Here is a 19,476-nt window from a genome sequence, read left to right as displayed (position 1 = left end):
AGCACCGAGCAGGGGAGACTGGGTGGGCAGGGGGCGTTCCATGAGTATCACAACAGGTGTCACCCTCTGTTAGAGCTCTGGTCTTCACAAGGTGCCACAGATCTCTTTGTATTACAAATGGGTTATAAATTAGTGTTGGTAACTCTGAAAGCTGTCCAGAAGAATTCCTTGGTCATTGTCATTCTGTTTTCCTGTGATTTTTGTCACTTCCAGGTAAATGGGAGATTTGGAGACTAGCTTAATCCATACACGAAAAACATGTAGAATAGAGCAAATGGTAGCAAAATGGCTTCATCGCTCTCGGGACAGCACACCCAGGTAAGTTTGGTTTTTGTGGAAGGAACAGCTACAAGTCAGCTTTGATCAGAGACAGCACAAGGCTGTTCCCACTGAACAGGCGCTGGCACAGCCTGCAGATCTTACTCATTGTTTTCATTGTTCTTGGGACATATGCACACAGAAAAAGAAAAGCAACAGCGTTTTTAAGCAACCCTCTTGGCTTCCAGGGACAGATATTCCTGCCTTGCTCTGCTGTGGTTTTGTGAGGAAGAAATACAGCATTGCTCCATGTGAAACTTGTTCTTCTTGAAGGTGGGGTCATGCTTCTGTTTGTGGGTCCACACTTTTGGGCAAGACTAAGTTGCATTTACCAGGGATCCTGGTTCACAGTTGCTTTCCTTCCCTGAGGTCTGAGAGTCATCATTAGGGTGGAATGGACATACAGTGGATATAGAGTGGGCATCCACAAGCTGGAGAGGATCCCAGTAGAAGCTGAGAGCTGTGCCTCATTGGCTTAAGGTGCTGCTGGTTCCCATGAGGTTGTGGCTTGCTGGGCCCCTCCTTCTGTGTGACCACTGGGCTAGGATGACTGGGAAGTTGTGGTCACAACCAGTCTGATGTCCTCAACTTCCTGCAGAGCCCAGGGAGTCACTTCTGACTGCAGATCTGGTGACCCAGGAAGCGCCAGCCTTGGGGCAGCACTGCAGCCCCTTGAGAGAAGGGAATTATGTGGATCTGGGCCCTTTGGACAAACTATCTCTGGTTATATCATGCTTAATGGTCTCTTCTGATCTCACAGGGGCAGTGTGCCTGTGATGGACAGTGCCGGGGACAGCGCAGCCCAGCCCCCCAGCCGGGTCAGAGTGACCGTCACCGTGTACAAGGACCTTGTCCTGCAGCACTATGGCTTTGAGATCTGCCCAGGCCTTCCCCTGACCATTGCATCTGTCACTGCAGGTGTGTCCTCCCTGGAAGCATGGGTCTGAGAGTCCAGCATGGTAGCAGGGATAAACTGCTACCTGGGTTAAATACCAGGTATTAGGGATAAATTCCTGGCAGGGGGTTGTGGTTTCTGAGGTACCTGTTTGGTGTGTGAGCCCTGATCATGGCAGCAGAAACCTGGGTGCCTGTGGCACACAGAGTGCTAGCATGTCTCCCAGGTCCCACAGTGGGGAGCCAGTGTCAGTATCCCCATGGGTCCTTCTGTGGTGGTCCTTCTGTGTCCACCTGTGTTCGCTGCTCCAAGTTAAGTTCTTCCTGATGTTTTATCTGAAATGCAGGGGAAGAATTTAATCTTACCTTAGAGAATTTCATCTTATTCTGCTGTGGCTGTGGTGATCTGTTGCTGAACAGACCCTGGGCTTTCAGCTCTGTAACATAGAGAGGTTTGCTGCTGGGTGCAGGCAGTGCTGGAATCAAGCAGATCAGCTCCTCTACCTATAGAAGGGAGAGGTATAACTCAAAAACTCTGATTCTGTTTCTTATTTATATTTCACTTTTTTAAATGGATGCACAAAAGCATGCGGTTTTCACCTGTTGATGTGAGTGTGACAGCCCTCTGTTTGGGGAGTGGCTGCGGCTCTGAGCCAGGGCAAGTATCCTCTGTCACCCCCCACTTCTCTTTATACCCCTTCCCATGTGAAACATGGTGAAATTATCTGAGAGTTGTGGGGTGTAAGGAGTGGGGTTTTTTCCTGCTGTGCTTATCTTTTCTCCTAATCAGAAATAATCAATCAAATTTTACTAAAGCTGAGCCACAAAGAAACTTGCCCTCCTGACCCTGTCCTTTGCTGATGGAAACCCACGGCTACGTGGCCCATGTTTGGTTCTCAGTGGATTGTGTGGTGGGCTGTGACAAGGGGACAGGCATGTGCTGGAGGGTTTTCCATGGGGCAGAGGGAAGCTTGGGTGGAGGGCAAGGACACAGGCAGGTACACATCAAGTGGTGTCAGCACCCAGTGTCCTTAAACCCCTTTTATTTTGCCATCCAGATGTGGTTGTTGAGGGAAGCAGGCACTGGGAGGGAAGAGGAGCTCAGACTGAGTGTCTCTGGACATCTCTAGCACAGATATGGCACTTGGGGATATTAGTTAGTTATGGACCTGGCAGTGCTGGATTAATGGATGGACTCGTGGTCTTGGAAGGCTTTTCCAGTCCAAATGCTGCTGTGCTCCCCGGGTGAGAGGGGCTGACTGTGACTCATGCTGTGCTGGTTGCCCGCAGGGAGTACAGCCGAGGGGAAGCTGCAGCCGGGTGACCAGCTCCTCAAGATCAACTCCACCACAGTGCACGACTTGTCTGTGGAACGGGCAGCCGGCATCATCAGGTGTGCAGTGTCCCCTGTGCCTGGCTGGGCAGAGGGGTTGGGGGGCTGGCCCAGGATAACTGTGTGTCTGTGTTGCAGGGAGGCCGGCGATGAGCTGCTCCTGACTGTCCTGCGCTGCACGTCTGTAAGTGCCCCTTCCTCGGCTCTCACAGCACCCTTTGGCACGGGCAAGGGGTGGCTGGACTGGTGTATAGGCTGTGAGGGGCTGGCCAAAGCCATGAGGGTGCCCTGAGCATCCTCTGCTGTCACACCCTTGCAGGGGGCTTGGGAAGAGTGGGCAGTGACTCCTCGAAGCCCCTTGTGTGGAGCCAAGCTGGCTTGTGGAATTGGCTGCAGGGAGACTGTGCCCCATGCACCCTGCTGGGCTCTGGAAGGTCTGGAGGCTCCTCCCAAATCCTATTCTCTATCCCTACCATGTGTCCTCAGGGCAGGATGAGGTTGTGGCAGGCCAGGAGGCACGAGCACTTCTGACAGGTGAAGGATTGGCTCTGCCTGGAAGCTACATATGAGGACACTGAGGGATTCTGCTTCTGTTCTTGGGGACCATCATACTGTACAGGGTATTTGTGCACAGGGACTTGGTGGCATTTCTGCAGAGTTCCTGAACACATGTGGTGTCTTTTGAGCCTGATAGCACCCTGCCATGGTGAGAGCAAGATTGTGTAACAATAGTGCAATGTGGTCAAGTTGCCTTTGTGACCTTGGGCAGTTTTCTGAATGGTTTCCAGTACTCTGGGGAAGCCCAGCAGAGCAGGAAAGTGCTTCCCACATGGACAGGCAGGGGTCTGTCCATTACTGCCAGGCTCTCTACATATGTTGGGTTAGGTACAGCCCCACTGCAAGCCAGCTGTTGGCAGATCCCCAGCTGTAGTGCAGGGTCCCAGCTGCATTGCATGATGTGCGGAGACACCTGAGCGCAGCAGCTGATTCCTGTGCAGGGACAGGGGAAGAGTGTATGGCACAGGCCACACACCTATCCACTCACTGGGCAGCCAGGATTTGGTTTAGCAGCTGTCCAGGAAGATCCAAACGGCCTGTTGCAAGGCTGGGAGCTGAGAGACTCCCCAAAACACCTCTCCATTTGGGCGCGAGCCAGCACAGTGGGAGCAGCCCCAGCACGAGCGGTGAGCTGTGCCCCTGCCCTCGCTGGGGCTCTGCTCAGTCCGCGGCTACTGCCCCGACCAAACTCCGCTGTCGTTTCAGGGTGGCCCCAAGTCATCGTTCCTGACCGCAGAGAAGAGGGCGAGGCTGAAAACAAACCCCGTCAAAGTGCGGTTTGCGGAGGAGGTGCTGCTGAACGGACACTCCCAGGTCAGGGGAGCGCGGCTGCGGCCGGGCCGGGAGGGATGGAGGGGATGAGGGCTCTCCCGTGGGTGGGTGTCGGGCTGGGGCGGTGTGCCTGAGGCTCAAGGTGCCGGTCTGCCCTGGACATGGTCCAGGCAGCCACTCCCTACTGCTGCCGGAGGTCATCGGGGCAGGGAGGAAGCCCTGGCATCTCTGCAGGGTTTTGTCTTTGATGTGCTTACTTGGACTAATGGAAAATACCCACTTGCACTGCTTCCGTCCCGTTCCCCGTCAGACCTTAAGCCATTCCTTCACCATTGCGGGAGGCAGCTGATATCTTTTTGAAGTGCTAATCCATCCGTGGTGAGCCCACACTGAAATGTGGGCATGACAAATCCTGACCCAGAGACAAGAGGTGAGCCCTGATGTGTGTGCCAGGTTTATGCGCTGCTGGAGTACCCGGGCTGTCCCCTCCTGGGGACAGGTCACTGTTCAGAGGATTTGTCACTGCTCACTTTGATTTGCTGTTAGGTGTGACAGTGTTCTTCAGCTGACAGGGTGGCAGCTTGTCCTCACATTCCTGCAGAGGGTTTCCACAGATCATCCACAGCTACCTCTGTACCTGACCTCTGTAAGGTCACAGCTTGTTGCGGGGTGCTGCAAACCCATCACCGGGTTCCTGGTGCTGCCGGCAGCTGAGCTGGGTGCACAGGGCTCTGCATGAATTGGTGTCCCTGTAGCAGAGGTGAGAATACTTGTATCCTCCTCAAAGTGTGAACAGCTCCTGAAGATATCTTTTTCTTTCTGTGTAACTTTCTAAGCTCACTGGGGTGAACTGGGGTCAACTGAGAGTCATTAGCTTTGTCGACCTTTCCTTTTGTCTTTCAGAAAGAGAAAACTGTGTCAAAATGCCCCTGTCTGGCCCCCTGCTCATTAGTGTTGTTCACTTGTCCAGGTCCGACCAAGCCTTTCTGCTTTGCAGCAATGACAAACCACCCACTGGGCTCTTTTCCTTTTCCCTTACTGTCTGTCTCTTGTTCTCTGTCGCTGGTGGAACTCTCCTGATACAGCTCAGAGCCCTCCCAGGGCAGATGTTTCCTCTCTTTTCCCTGCACGTGGGCAGAGGTGCAGCCAGAGGTGCCATGGGTGTCACCTGCCCGTAGGGTGGTCAGAGTGTGAATGCAAGTGGGGACCCCTCTCCTCCTCCTCCCTGCAGGGTGCGGGGGGGTCAGCTGGCCCTCCAGACATTTGCCAGTGTCTCTCTGGACCCTGGGATCCTTCCCTTCCTGCCACACTGTTGCCAGGTGCCAGTGCTGCTGCAGGGCTGCCCCCTCTCTTCCAGGGCTGTGTTCACGTCCCTCAGGTGCTGGTGACACGGCTGTCTGGGATCCTGCCTGGGCAGGGAGGTGGTGGGGCCCTCCCTGGGACAGCATCCACACAGCAGATTCCTCCTGCTGTTGGGAGGTGTGACACCTAGATCATCAGGTAGGGAATGGGGAAGGGAAGGATGTGCCCAGGAAGTGGCCCCAGGCAGAGATGCCTGAAAGCTTTGGGCAAGACTGGTCATGGGAAACAGAAACACCTGAAATCACCAACAGACTCTGTTTTTCTTACAGCTGGGAGTTGACTCAAGTGTCTGCCTGGAAGTTCCAGGAGCAGGAGGCTGGGCACTGGTGTCACAGCCCATGAGGTCTCAGATCTCTGCCAGCCACTGACTGATCGCAAGGCTGCAATGAATCTGGAAAATGACCTCTTTTGAGAGTCTAAAGAGGGCACCTGTGGAGGGAGTGCCACACTCTGTGCCTCCCTAAAGCTGTGTCAGCATTGTGCTCAGCTAATCATACCTCTGCAAGTGCAGAGGTGGGACATAATTAGTGTTTAGATTGCTGTTCATTTAATGACAGAATAAAGGTAGGAGAAATTAATTCAGGTGCTGGGTCCCACTGGTGTCAGTTTCCCTTTCACCATCTGGATATAAAACCTGTTTTGAGCAGTGAAGTATTAGCGCAAAGGAAGAGTAAATAAGTTTGTTGCATATTTATGATTTCTTTCTGGAAAAGCACTATGCACCACAGCAACCCTGAGTGCTTTAAGGCTGCTCTCCTTTCCATGGGCTGACGTACTAAGGCAGCCAAAATGGGTATTATGGCCCTGAAAACTGTACAGCCTCCAGTTTCAGTAAATATATTGCCTTTGTCATCCTAATGGAGCACGGCTAAGTAATCCTTGTGGCGACGGGAAAGATCCCAGCGGCTGCGTTCTGCAGCTGAAACCCGACACTCCGGGTTGGGAACATAAATTGTTAATGAGCCTTGCTGCTGTCCTGCCTCCGCTTTCTGCAGACTGACGATGTATTTCTGTATCACTGAGCAATATGCAAGGGACGGGTCCCTGGGGCCAGCGCCAGGCAGTGTGTTATTAGCAGCTGTAGGCTGGGTGAATCAGCCCTGCCCCAGACAGGACAGGAAGGGTATGGCTGTTGAAGCTTTCACAGTTAATTCAGAAGTAGCTTCTGACAGCCTTCACAGAAAGAGAGAAACCTCTTTGGGTTTTCTGGCTGGGTAATTGGATCCGACCAGGAGAGTGGTAGTAATTTGTGCAGATGTTAAGTTTTGCTGTGTGCTGGCTGTGCAAGGCCCTCCTTACAAGATAACTGTGACCATGAGAGCTACCAGGGCAGACGGTCAGCTGGTGTAAAACAGCATCACTGTCCTGGAGCTGGTGAAGGACCCAACACCTGTCAAAGACATGATGTGTTTGGACTAATTAAAGAGCCCAAAAGTTGGGCTAGAAAAAAACAGCAGCAGTGTTCTCTTGTTTTTTTTTCTCAGTGGTGACTGTAGGCAGCTCGAACCTCACAAAATGGGTATGACAAGAACAAGGACAGGATTCAGAAGTGTTTTATGTTTGCTCTGGCAGCACTTCCAGGGTGTGTGGGCTCTCTATCTGGAGGGACCGAGGCTGTGAGGTTTGTAACGTGAGGCACAGTAAATGAAACACAGTAGAGATCATCTTAGAAACACTATTTTTAGCTCCAAGACTCTCTTGACAAGTAGATGAACCCTGTAGGTGATGGGAGTAGTGTGCTGGTCCAAGAACATGAAAAAGATGTGCTGAATAGGAACTCTAAGAGTGGAGGAGTAAACCTGCTCAGCACTGAGCAACAAGAGGAAAAATGGTGAAACTGGAAAGAAAGCTGCAGGCATTCTCTACTGAAGGGGTGAGGTGGAGGGCTGAAAGGTGCCCAGGCTGCCCCAGGAGGACAGAGGCCAAGTCAAAGCACCCAACAGAGATTTTCTTGCTGGGGGTGTTCTCATCTTGTCCCATGTGTTTGGGACCTATTTCAGGATGCTCTGGTGGCATTATCGCTGCTCAGGAAGCGCCAGGGTTATAAATCTCAGGGCAAGGCTCAGTGAAAGCAGTACTGTGTGTTTGACAGGCTCCCCGTGGTGGTGGCCTGGAGGGTGTGGACAGCACCTGGGATGGAGCTGCTGCTGCTGGGGGCTAATGTCAGTGTGGGGATCCGTGATGCTTGGTGATGGATGAAGGGAGGATGCCTTTTCTGGAGGCACTGCTGGGTTTTGGTGATGAGCAGGGAGGATGACTTTCTGCTTTCAGCGCCTGTTGGATCCTGCTGTGCTGCTGGGAATGGAACGGTGCTCCCAGACCGTGTGCAGCCACTGCACTGCCCCAAGTGTTATGGTAAAGGCATTTGTTGTGCTCTCTTTCTGTCATTCTGTGCCAGAAGCACAATCAGGAGTAAAGCTTGGTGCCATGGAAGAGGGCTGCCAAGGTAGACAAGAATTTTCCTGGATTCCAGGACTTGCAGTGCCAGGCAGAGCAACTGGTGCCCGCAGGCTGGATGCCCGAGGGTCCAGCTGCTGCTTTTGTTCTACAGGGGAGCTCCCTCCTGTTCATGCCCAATGTTCTCAAGGTGTACCTGGAGAATGGACAGACAAAGGCATTCAGGTTTGAGAGGAGCACCACTGTGAAGGTAAGAATGCTCAGCAGGCTGTTCCCATCACCCCAGTCCAAGCCATCAGCAAAGGTGCAGGCAGGGCACTTGCAGCCTCCCAGTTGCATTGACCAGCTGCTGGCATTGCTGGCTGGTGCTGGGTTTTCTGAGTACCAGCCTCATTTCTGCACTGGTAAGAATGTTTTCCTCCAGAGACACGAGCACTGATTAACCCCCTCAGGTGAAAGAGCAGCACTGGAGAGAATGATCCTCCTGAGCAAAGAGTGATCCTCCCTCAGGTCCCTTCTGCTGGGGGCATCACAGGTTGCCATCATTCCCCTGAAAACACGATGCTGCTCTGCAGAGCCATTGATCCAGCCCTTCCCATAACTGCTATGCTTGGAGAGAGCCTTACACACCTCCAGTTTTTATGGCATGATTGTTGTAGCTGCTCAGTGTTTACGTTGGACTTGGTAAGACTTGGCCATGGCCAATGGTTGGAGGTCATGCATTACTTAGAGGACAAGTGGTGTCCTGCACCACTACAGATGCTGTGGGAGAGATTCATGATGGATAGACATTCTGGGCCTATCAGGCTGAAAGTATATTAAGGAGAAACATGAAGATATTTCATTTATCATGCAGTGAAGACTTCCCTCAGAAAAGGAGGTGTTTGTCTAGCTCATTCAAGCTTCATAAAACCATTGTGGTCTCTCAGACAAGTAAGTGTCTGCAAGTCTTTTGGCTTGCAGGGTCTAGGAAAAGAAAATAGTGAAATAAAGCAAGGGAGAGGAGAGGAGAGATGTAAAGAGATATTTGAATGCCTGTCCCCAAGGGTTTAATTTCTAAAGGATGGATTAGCTCTTCATCTTTGACTTGAGTTTCTCAGCTCTGACATGGAACAAGTTTTCCCAGTTTTTGAGAGCAGCCCTCATGAATGCTCTCCAGAAGCATCTAAATGAGTAAAATGCTTCCCAAGCTAGGTGTTTCCAGAAATTCCTCTGTGTCTTGAGACATTCTGGCTTAAAACTGAGGTGAATCAAATATTTATGCTTGCCTCAAGAGGCTTGAGTGAGCCCAAGGGCTTCTGTTTCAATATGTGTGCAGTCAAGCCTCAGGTGATATTTTCTTTTCCTCAAAAGTAAGCCTTGTTGTTTCCATAAGAATTAGAATATTGACAGAATTCTCTATTACAAAGTGAAACACCAGTTTTAGTCAGATTTGGTTAAAATTTGATTTTACAATTATGGCCTCAAATTCTTGTTTATTGGAGAGAAGTGATTTTCACCAGTTCGTTTTAGTTTCTTCACAAACCACAGAATCACAGACTGATCTGAGTTGGAATAGATCTTAGAGATGATCCAGTTTCAACCTCCTACCATGGGCAGGGACACCTTTCTCTTGCTTAAAATCCTGTCCAGCCTGGCCTTGGACACTTTCAGGGATCCCAAGTGTTGAAGAGTTCTAGAAAGCTAGGATAACAAACACAGCAAACACTTGGGTCAAGGTGACAGAAAATCAACAGTACCCAGCTGAAAACTGTGAAACTTTGAGTGTGAGGAAGCTCAGGACAGACAGCTCCAGGAAATGGATTTGATACCTGTGATACCTTGGAGTTTGCAAAGCTGCAGCTTCCCCCCCTTGTCCTCCTGGCCTGCTGAGATGTGTTGTGCTCTGCCTTCCATGCCTCTGCAGTTCCACAGGCTGGAGTCATGCAGTGACCCCCCTGTGGTGTGTGAGCAGTCCTGGTGCCACATCTGAGCTCTGTGTCACCCCTGTGCCCCTGCCAGGACATCGTGCTGACGCTGCAGGAGAAGCTGTCCATCCGCAGCATTGCCCACTTTGCGCTGGTGCTGGAGGAGCAGTACAGCCTGGCCAAGATCCACCTGCTGCATGAGGAGGAGCTCATTGCACAGGTGAGCAGAGCGCAGCAGAGCCCCCCATGCATTCCACAGCCCTGCAGGGGGGCACTGCCCCCCAGGAACAGAGGCCAGTGAGGAGCAGAGTAAGCCCAGCACTGCAGGTGTCACCAGAAGGGTGAACTCAGCTCGGCCCCAGTGATGCCATCCTCTTCTGCCGTGGTGTTCACCCACATCCCTGGAGAAGGGGCACTTTGGGAACATCCAGAGTGCCCACACACACAAGGCAGTACCCATGGGCTGGTGTTGCCTGGACCATGGAGGGCAGTGTGGGTGACATGCCTTGTGTCACCTATCACAGAGGACTTCTTGAGCCTTAAAATAGCTTTAAGGTAGCTGTGCATGGCCTCATTTATTGTTCCCTCAGTAGTCAGAGCATTCACCCAGGCAGGGGGCACTTGGATTAAATTCTGGGTCAATACTTTGTGTCCTGTAAACATGAGGTGAGCTTGTGCTGCTTGTGCTCAATCCTGCTGCTTTGTCAGGAAGCACCTGCTCAGGCGTCTCAGCTCTGTGCTGATGGGTTTGTTGGTTGGCAGTCCACTGCAGAGGGGTTCATGGAATCATATAGAATATCCTGAATGGGAAGGCACACACAAGGATCATTGAGTTCAAGTCCCTCAGTGGCTGATGCTGTCAGACCACTGAGCACATGGGTCAGAGGATTTCCACGGGGCAGGATTTGCCTAGAATAAAATATGCTGATGTATAACTCAGAGTCTTGACCTTGTATTGACATTACAATGATGATTCAGGGGTCTGTTTAGGGCTGCTGTGTCTTGTGACTGTACTCCAAAGCAGAGCAGCCTGCCCCTTCCCCTGCTGTTATCACACAGCCCCAAAGCCTCTGTCCTGGTCACGCAGCAAGTGTATGGGATCAGTGGGTATTTAAATGAAATGTTGCTGTCAAAGAGCTTTTGGGCTACTGCAGGGAGAAGAAAAAACAGATGAAGAATCAGAGATAAAATTGCAAACACTAGCAAAGTCTCCTTGTGTTTGTTAGAGACAATCTGCACTATCCCCTTCCCAGTGGTGTTAAATGATTTCTCTGGGTTTGGAGAGCAAAGGCTCATTGTGCACTCGTGGAGGGAGGACTTGTAGTGTGATGCCCTCTCTCTGTTGCAGGTGGTCCAAAAAAGAGACTCTCATGACTACCGCTGCCTCTTCAGAGTGTGCTTTGTCCCCAAGGACCCCTTGGATCTTCTGCAGGAAGACCCAGTGGCCTTTGAATATCTGTACCTGCAGGTGACACTGGGGCATGCCATGCTTAGGAATCCCTTCTCACTCCATTCTCATTTTTGCTTTAAACCAAAGCATGCCTCAGACTGGCTCAGCTGTATGAATGTGAAATTCAGAGCACTTAAAATCAGAGCATTTCAATTCAATTTGCCTTAAATTCTTAAATCAACTTGTGTGCTTGGCTGGTGATATCCTTAATTGGATGCGTGGTGTCATGTTGGCAGTCTTGTTCTGTGCTCTTGCTGACCTACCTGTGCTCTGTTTGCCTCAGAGCTGCAGTGATGTGCTCCAGGAAAGGTTTGCTGTGGAAATGAAGTGCAGCATGGCGTTACGTCTGGCTGCTCTGCACATACAGGAGAGGATCTACGCGTGTGCTCAGCCACAGAAAGTGTCCTTGAAATACATCGAGTAAGTGCATGGATGTCTGTCTTCTGGTGTAACTAAGCCCAGCCAAAGTAGGAGACACCTGAAAGTGGCATCAGCTTGCTGTTTGCCCTGTGTTTAGCTCTGCACAGGAGTCTTGGGCTGTGCTGCCCCATTTTTGGGCAGGGTGGCCTCCACGGGCCTCTCTATCCTTAACCCACTGAACTACCTGAGCAGTACAGACAGTGAACACCTGGGTGTGTCCTGAAGCAGAGGGAGGGTCTTATCTGTCACAAGGCCAGGGACTTGAAACTGCATATCTCTCACACAGTGATGGTTACCCAAGCTACTCCTGCCAGTATTGATTGCAGTATCTGGAGAAAAAGGGTGTAATCATCAACTCTGCACAGCGAGTACATCTCTTCATCCAACAGAAGCATGCCAGAAATACCTACTTTGGGCAGTGATAGATCCTGTGAAATACTAGGATCTCTCGGGAAATGACCAAAATACGCTTTCAAAAGGAGCACATGTGCCATGCTGCATGTTGGTGCTCTTGGACTGCACCTGCTCTATAGAAGCCCCTGCTCTAGGCCGTGGTGACGAGCTCATTGTTAATTACCAGCCACCGGCTACCTCGTGTGCAGCCAGATGTGCCCAGCTGTGCCCAGAGAGTGGGGACAAGGGGCAGCTACACTACTCTCACCTCACAAGTGTTCAGTGCTTGGGCTGAGTAAACTGTCCAGCAGCACACATGGCCCCCAGTTTAGGTCCAGGAAACAGAATGTGCTGAAATGTCATAATCTTGTCTGCGCCAAAGTAAGGTGCATGTAAAGACAGAATCTCCATGCTCTGGATGGCGAGGGGAGATTGGGACTGTCCTGCTAAAGGAGGGTTGTGAATTACCTCTTGTGAAACCATGTGAAAATGGCTTTTCTGCACCAAAGTGCACATTTTCCAGTCCTACTTCCAACCTGGTGGCAGGTGCAGGTAGCAGTGAATTTGAGCCAGTGAGGCCATTGGGTGTGTCACAGCCTGCCAAGGTTGCCTGCTGCCTCTGCCCTGTCCTGTGGGGCTGGGACCTCTGTGCTCCCTTCCCTCTTTCTGCCAGGAGGGACTGGGGAATCGAAAACTTCATCTCACCCACCTTGCTTCGAAACATGAGAGGGAAGGACATCAAGAAAGCCATCAGCTACCACCTGAAGCGGAACCAGGTGCTGCTGGACCCTCGGCAGAAGGTAGTGTGTGAGCCCTGGGTGACAATGCCCCTGGTGTCTGCCCCCCCAGGGGTCTCCTCCCTGTGTGTCACCTGGGGGTTTTCCCCTGCTTCTCATGCCCTGTGCCCTCACTCATCATCTCCCTGCACTGCATGTCTCACTGCAGTTTGCTGTGGGCTGCCAGATGCTCAGTGGGCCATGTGAGATGGTCCATGGACACCTCTGTTGCCTGTCCAGACTGAGCTTGATGTGTTGGTCAGACACCCAGTCCTGCTTGGCAGAACTCCTCTGTCCTGCAGCTGCCTGAAGTACCCGTTTCTAAACTTTGTTTCCTCTCTTCCCAAATGAAGCACACACTCACAGCAGCCCAGGTGCGCCTGAGCTACCTGCAGATCCTGGGAGAGCTGAAGATGTACAGTGGGAAGATCTTCAATGCCACCATGATGGTAGGAGCTGTTTATTTATTTAATTGCTTTTGGCATGCAGTCCTGCTGGCCACACTGCTTCTCCCTGTCCTGGGATATCATGGTAGATGTTGGTAAGGGGCTCTGCTGGAGAAACAGCATAATTCCATTGAAGTGTCCACAACACAGACCAGTCTACAGAATAGTTATGCATGTTTTTTCTAAATGAAAGCTGTGACTCTTGTTCTTCAGATAACCCCTGTGTATATTTTGTGTATTATAAAGTACTTGAGAAATCTGGGGAGGCTTCAAATTCTAGAAAAAATATTGGAAACATTTAAACCTCACTGTAAAAAAAACCTCTTCTCTTTTTACAAGAGGATTCTTGGGTTGTTGATTTTCCTCAGGTGCACTTGCATCTCTGCTGAGCTGTGAAACACGTGTCACACAGGGAGCTAAGCAATGTTGGTGGGTCTGTACCAGAGGAAGACCTCACCCATGGGTCACAGTAATGCTAAAGTTTACACCTACATGCAAATTGAACAATTTCTGCCAGATGATATGTGCATTAATTAATTTTTCATTAATTGTCTCAGAAAGTACTGACATTTCTTCCAACCCCATATATGTGTTTGTGAAGTTTCTACCCTCCAGCTGCAGCAGGTCTCATTGGGTCCATACGAGGACACCTTGGGCTGCCATGTGCCACTGCTGGTGCATTCCTGGGGCAACCTGGGGCCATGGGAAGCTGCTGGTCCCTGTGCAGTGTAAAGAGCAGGGAGCAGGCTCCTGTGGCAGCCCAGCAGCAAAGAGAGTCAGTGCTGAGATCCTACAGGAGATCAGGGGGCCGAGGGGTCCCTGCCCAGGCTTTATCGACAGGTTTGACCTCTGCCCCTACAGCTGCAGGACAGGGAGTCGTACGTGGCCTTGCTGGTGGGTGCCAAGCATGGCGTGAGCCAGATCATCAACAGCAAGCTCAACATCATCACCACCCTGGCCGAGTTCCCCAGCATCAGCAGGGTGGAGCTCAGCGAGGAGTCTGAGCGAGTGAGCACTGTCAAGATCTACCTGCAGGACCTGAAGGTGAGTGGCTGTGTGGGGACAGAAGCATAGGGAAGTCACCTGCACCATCTGCTCCTCTCAAAGGCTGAGGGTGTCACCAGGACAAAAGGCTTAAAACAGACTTGGGAGGGAAAGCTTGTAGGAAGAACAAAATAAAATTACTAGAGGGAAGAGATTCTTTCTGCTGAGGAAAAGTGATTGTTCCACCATCAGTAGGACACACCAAAGGCACAAAAGGTGAGAAAAATAAATTACTCTTTGTCTGTGCCTCCTGCAAATTAGACTGAGGGAAGTATGAGACAGAGGGCGTGCCTTGTCCTTGTGCAGCCTGTTCCTGCAGACTGTGGTACAAACAATATTTGTTTATTCTAATCTTTTTTACCCTTTTCTCCTCCACACCTGCAAAAAAATAAACAAAAAAAAAGCTCCTTACTCTGCTGTTGGAATCAAACAGTGCAAAGGATCTCGTCTGCCTCATCATTGGTTACTACAGACTCTTTGTGGATGCAAACGTCTCCATATTTACCTGGGGAGAGAAAAAGCAGCAACTGCATCGTGTCTCAGCTGAAGAAGGTTTTAAAAAAATAGCCTTTTTTTACAAAGGAAGGGGAGGAAGTGGGTGGATGACCTAGCTCCTGGGAACAGCATCCTGTGGGAGCAATAAACAGGCTATGTGGTGGCATCTGCAGATGATTAAGGCTGGACTTGATGATCTTAGAGGGCTTTTCCAGCATTCATGGTTCTGTGATAGCTGCAGGCTTGTGGGAATTGCAGACCAAGGCTGGGGGCTAGCGGTCAACTGGCAGCTGCCCTGCAGCTCCAGGGTGCTGCTCTGGGCTAAAAACAAGTTCGTTTAAATCCCAGGGTATGAATCCCGAGCCTGCAGCGACTCTGAAGACTCCTGGGACCTGGATTCCTCCTCGGAGCGTCGCACGGACGGCGCTGAGGCGTGCGGCGGTGCGGAGGGGCAGGGAGAGCCCCGCAGCCCCCGGGGGAGCAGCGCAGAGCCCCCGGCTGGAGCGGGCCACCCGCGGGACGGCGGTGACAACGCCACCGACAGCGCATCCGAGGCGTCCGACTCGGCTAACACCGAGAGCCGAGGGTTCAAGACGAGCGGCTCCAGCGACTCCGTAGATGCGCTGGAGGAAGATGAGCTGGAAGCGTGCTCTTCCTCCAGGCCAGAGCTGTTCCACTTTTATACGCCGACCGTGCAGGAAATGAGCAGTTCCGACAGGAGCTTCGTGCCGGTGTGCGCCGCGGGGAGCCCCGGCGGGGCAGGAGCCGGGGACTATTTCTGCTTCCTGCAGGTGCCGCCGGCAGAGCAGGCGGGGCCCGGGGGCAGCCCCTCGGGGCAGGGCGCGGGGGCGTCCACTCTGGAGGCCAGGCTGTCCGAGGTGGACACCGCGGGCTACTACAGCCTGTGCTACAGCACATCCCCCGCGGGCAGCGCGCAGGGCGGCGGCGCCGGCCCGGGGCACGGTGCTTCAGGCCAGGAAGGGCTCAGCGCAGGTGACGGCGACCTCGTCCTGAGGCCACCCCCGGGCTTCAGTGACTCCAGCTCCGAGGAGGAGTTCTACGATGCTGCGGACAGGCTCAGCCCTCCGGACACACTGGCAGGTAAAGCCACACCTGCGGGCTGCAGGTCCTTTCTCCTGCTGCCGGGCTGGGGTGCTGCCTCTGCTGCCGTCGGGCCTTCTTGGGGGCTCACCTTCCAGCTCCTAGTAGCTTCTCCAGGACTTTTGAAGAACATTTGAACACCTATTCTCCACAGGCCACTCCTCAGCACCATTACAGTGACATTGCAGGAGGATTTGTTATCACGTGCAAACACTGGGTGTTGGGAAAAGTCAGTTTTAAGAGTGGCATTCTGGAATCTCTATTCTCTTCCTTTCAGCTAAGGAGACCTCAAACCTGTCAAACATTGTTACATGAACCCCCAACATCAAAGGTCATGTTCAGATCAGAGGCTAGTTACAGAGCTGGGTCAAGGGTTCCCAGGGCTAGGCAGCTCCCTAACCATTGTATTATCTCAGAAATGGGAGGATTCTTGTTTCTGAAGTGATCAACTCTTTCAGTATTAACAGAACCTCTTAAGAACTTGATTCATATCATTAGAACAGTTTTGACTGTTATAGTAATGCACAATCACTATACTGTGTTCAGGCAAAAAACTGTCATATCTGGAAATTATAATCTAATTAAAATCTGGAAGTTATAATCTAAATATCCAGCAGGAAACCTCTGACCATGTTTCTATTTGATGATAAGCCTATGGCTATAGGCAGTGCTCTTGTAATGCTGCTGCTGTCCTCAGATTTTAACTGGGTAATTACAGCCACACCTGCCTTTAGGTGAAGCTACTCTGGAGCTCTCCTTAACTAACCCTAGGCTTCAGTCCTTGTCCTTCACCCTCAAGCTCTGCCTTTTTCTTGACCTCAGATTCCAAGTAGGTACTTGATCACGAGAGACCATTTTCTTTTTGCCCTCGGGAGCCAGGCATTGCTGCTGGACATTTGTGCCTGTGATTCCAAGTCTTGTGCCAGGAGCTTTTTGACCCACTGTGTAGGCATACAGGTATTCTGCTGCCCTGCATTACTTCCTGATTTTCATATTTTTTCTTGCCATCAGGCTATGGTACGGCATCCTGGGAGGGCACAGAGAACTCCTCCTGCATCCCAAAGAGGCTGAGGTGCTACAGCTTGGGGGAGAACCTGTCGATGAGGGAGAAGCACAGACAGGAGAAGGAGCTGACCTACACCAAGAGCCTGAGGAAGAGAAGGTCTTTCCTGAAAACTGATTACACCTCACAGGTCAGTTTCCCTGCGGCTCTTCCGGGCTCTCCACAGCGCTGCTGCTCTTGGCCACCCACTCAGCCCTTTACAGAGGACACAGGGAAGGACATGGAGATTGGGCTTCCCGTGGCCACCCAGGCCCAGAGGGACACCACTGGCACAGACCCGTGCTCTGATCTGATGGACATGGAGCCTGACACCACAGAGACAAAGTCGGTGATGGAATGGCTGGTTTCTTCCATTTCGGACCTTCATCTTCCTGGTGACCAGTGTGGGGATGAGGACAGCAGCATCAAGCCAGAACATGCCCCTTTGCTGTCCCTAGAGCCCCTTCCCAGAGGTCAGAGTGGAGCTGCCCAGGAAAGCTCCCCAGTGAAGATGGATCCCGGGTGTATGAGTGAGGAGAGCTCTGTGCCCACTGGAGGCTGGCAGACCCAAGAGGCACAAAAGGAGGGGGGTGAGGTGGTGGCCACTCAGCACAAGGCCAGTGTTGTGCCCTCTGCTGCTGTCTGTCCCTCTGACAAACTCCTGCTGCTGCCACCAGCTCCTGGTCCCAGCATGGCCTCTCCCCAGGACCTGGCCCAGGACCAGGGGCTGCTCCCTGTGAGTGTGGAGCCTTCCCTGTCTCCCTGTCAGGAGAGAAAAGCCAACGGTCAGAGCTGTGTCATTGGCAAGGGCAGTGCTGACAGTCAGTGCTGTGCCAACAGCAGCAGCGAGGGGGCTGTGTCCCAGGCCAGGAGCCGACAGGTGGTGAACGGGGAGACCCTGCGGAAGGTGCACGAAGGCCACGCAGGGTTCCCAGATGCAGCCCAGCTCCTGGCAGATTGTGGCAGTGCCTCGGGGGTTCTCACCCGCCTCTCCTGGCTCTCATTCGGGGTGAGGACAGACCCTGTGTCACGCAGCCTGCTGCAGGACGGGGTCGATGGCCCAGTGGAGCATCTGGCCCATCTCAAGACCAGCAGGTGCATGGGAGCCAATGCTGTTGGAAGGAAGATGCTAACATCCCCTGTTGGAGCAGGCTTTGGCGAGGAGCTGGTGAGCAGCTCAGGGCTGGCTGCAGGACAGCCCACAAGGCACACAGGAAATGTGGCTCAGCAGGAGCTACAGTCGGCACAGGCTTCCCTTCCCAGAAAACAAGCTCCAGGGCTGGGGAAGGACTCCTACCTGGCTTCACCTGTAGGGCTTTCCATCTCCTCCGTCCCAGTTCCCTTGGAGAAAGGAGCAGATCATGGGGCTGCAAAAAACCCCTTCCTCTGTTTCAACCCCGAGGAGGGTGAGCAGACCCGTCTGCCTTCCATCTCAGCCGGGCCCTTGGGCTGTTCCCCAGCACCACGTGGGTTGGACAGCTGTGGCTGCCGGCTGCCCTACATCAGCTGTTTCCCCCAGCCCCACAACCAAGGGGAACATGAAACCAGCCCTCCCCCATTCCCAGGGCCCCTCACCACTCCACCATCCAGCAGCTGCAGCCTTCCCAGGACCCCTGGGAGTGGTTTCCCAGTCTCCATTGCTGGGGATGTGGTAGGGCAGGACCCCCACATCCAAGTGCTCGGGCAGCTGAAGGACCAGGCATGGATGAGCCCTGCAGATTTTTCCCGCTTCCTGGCCTACACTGTGGAGCTCCAGGAGGTTGTAGGGAAGCTCTGTGGAAACCAGGCAACCCACCTGCATGATCAATGTGCAGAGCAGGGTGTGGAGAGCAAGGGTGCCCTGGGCTGGGCTTCCCAGAACCTGCTGTCCAGCTGCCAGGCACTCCTGAGCACGGAGCAGCCTCTTACAGAAGTGCAGTGTGCACTGAGAGCAACATTCGACCGCCTGGTTCACCTGGCAGTGACCTGCTTCCAGGTGACACACTGCCAGCAGTGCAGGCAGAGACAGCAGGAGTTGGGAGCTGCGCTGGGGGATGTGGTGGGCACCTACCAGCAGCTGGTGCAGGCTCTGCACCAGCAGCTCCGTGGGCAGGTCTGCCCTGAGTTGGGCACCAAGCTCCTTGCCCGCCAGCACACAGCCCTGTCAGCTGCCATCTTGTATCTCCTGCAGCAGTTCAGGGCATCCCCGTGGCTGTGACACGTGAGGTGGGGGCACACAAGGGCACTGAGGGGGACAGAGCCCAGATGTCTGCCCTCTGTCCACCTCAGGTGCTCCCCAGGTGATGTTTAGCCCAGGATAGCCACGGGAGGATTGTGCCCACACCCACTGGCTGGGATCCCCAAGAACAGCCATCCCCCAGACGCATACACTTCAGTGTGTGTCTTGCCCAGGGCTTGTCCCTTGCCTCTCACAGGCTGTGCAGGTGGTCAGGATCACAGTGTTTTCTCAGCTGCCTTTGATGCCTGATGGCCTTTGTCACCCATGGGGAAGAGTGGGAACCTTTCAAAGCCTGCCTTTCATTCACTCTCCTCTCCAGGCAGACTCTGAACTAAAGGGACATCAAACCCCACCCTGGCCGAATGTGAAGGACCCCGGGTGTTCTTCTCCACCTACTGTGGCCGAGGGAACACAGTGATCCCATATTCATCTGTTTTTCCTTAGCCAGAGAGAGTCATCCCAGCCGGGGTGGCAGCAGTGCTGCTCATGCTGCTCCATGCAGTTCCTGTGTCAGCAGCTGCTCTGCTGCCCCGCACTGGTGAGCCAGACAG

General features: G+C 52.8%; 1 protein-coding gene across 1 annotated transcript; it reads left to right on the top strand.

Moving 5' to 3' along the window:
* Positions 1-217: 217 nt before the first annotated feature.
* On the top strand, positions 218-19,208 carry FRMPD1 (FERM and PDZ domain containing 1). The gene is made up of 16 exons (XM_066340014.1): positions 218-318; positions 1,079-1,236; positions 2,503-2,605; positions 2,684-2,729; positions 3,809-3,916; positions 7,508-7,591; positions 7,788-7,883; positions 9,635-9,760; positions 10,889-11,008; positions 11,274-11,410; positions 12,477-12,603; positions 12,933-13,028; positions 13,887-14,069; positions 14,474-14,621; positions 14,913-15,665; positions 16,677-19,208. The coding sequence occupies exons 1-16, from the start codon at positions 218-220 to the stop codon at positions 18,902-18,904; spliced, it is 4,614 nt and encodes a 1,537-aa protein (XP_066196111.1). The 3' UTR covers positions 18,905-19,208.
* Positions 19,209-19,476: the final 268 nt, after the last annotated feature.

The sequence above is a fragment of the Sylvia atricapilla genome, chromosome Z (assembly GCF_009819655.1).
Source record: "Sylvia atricapilla isolate bSylAtr1 chromosome Z, bSylAtr1.pri, whole genome shotgun sequence".
In the NCBI taxonomy this organism is placed as follows: Eukaryota; Metazoa; Chordata; class Aves; order Passeriformes; family Sylviidae; genus Sylvia; species Sylvia atricapilla.
Note: the sequence above shows the minus strand (reverse complement) of the source record. Positions and strands in the feature narration are given on the sequence as shown.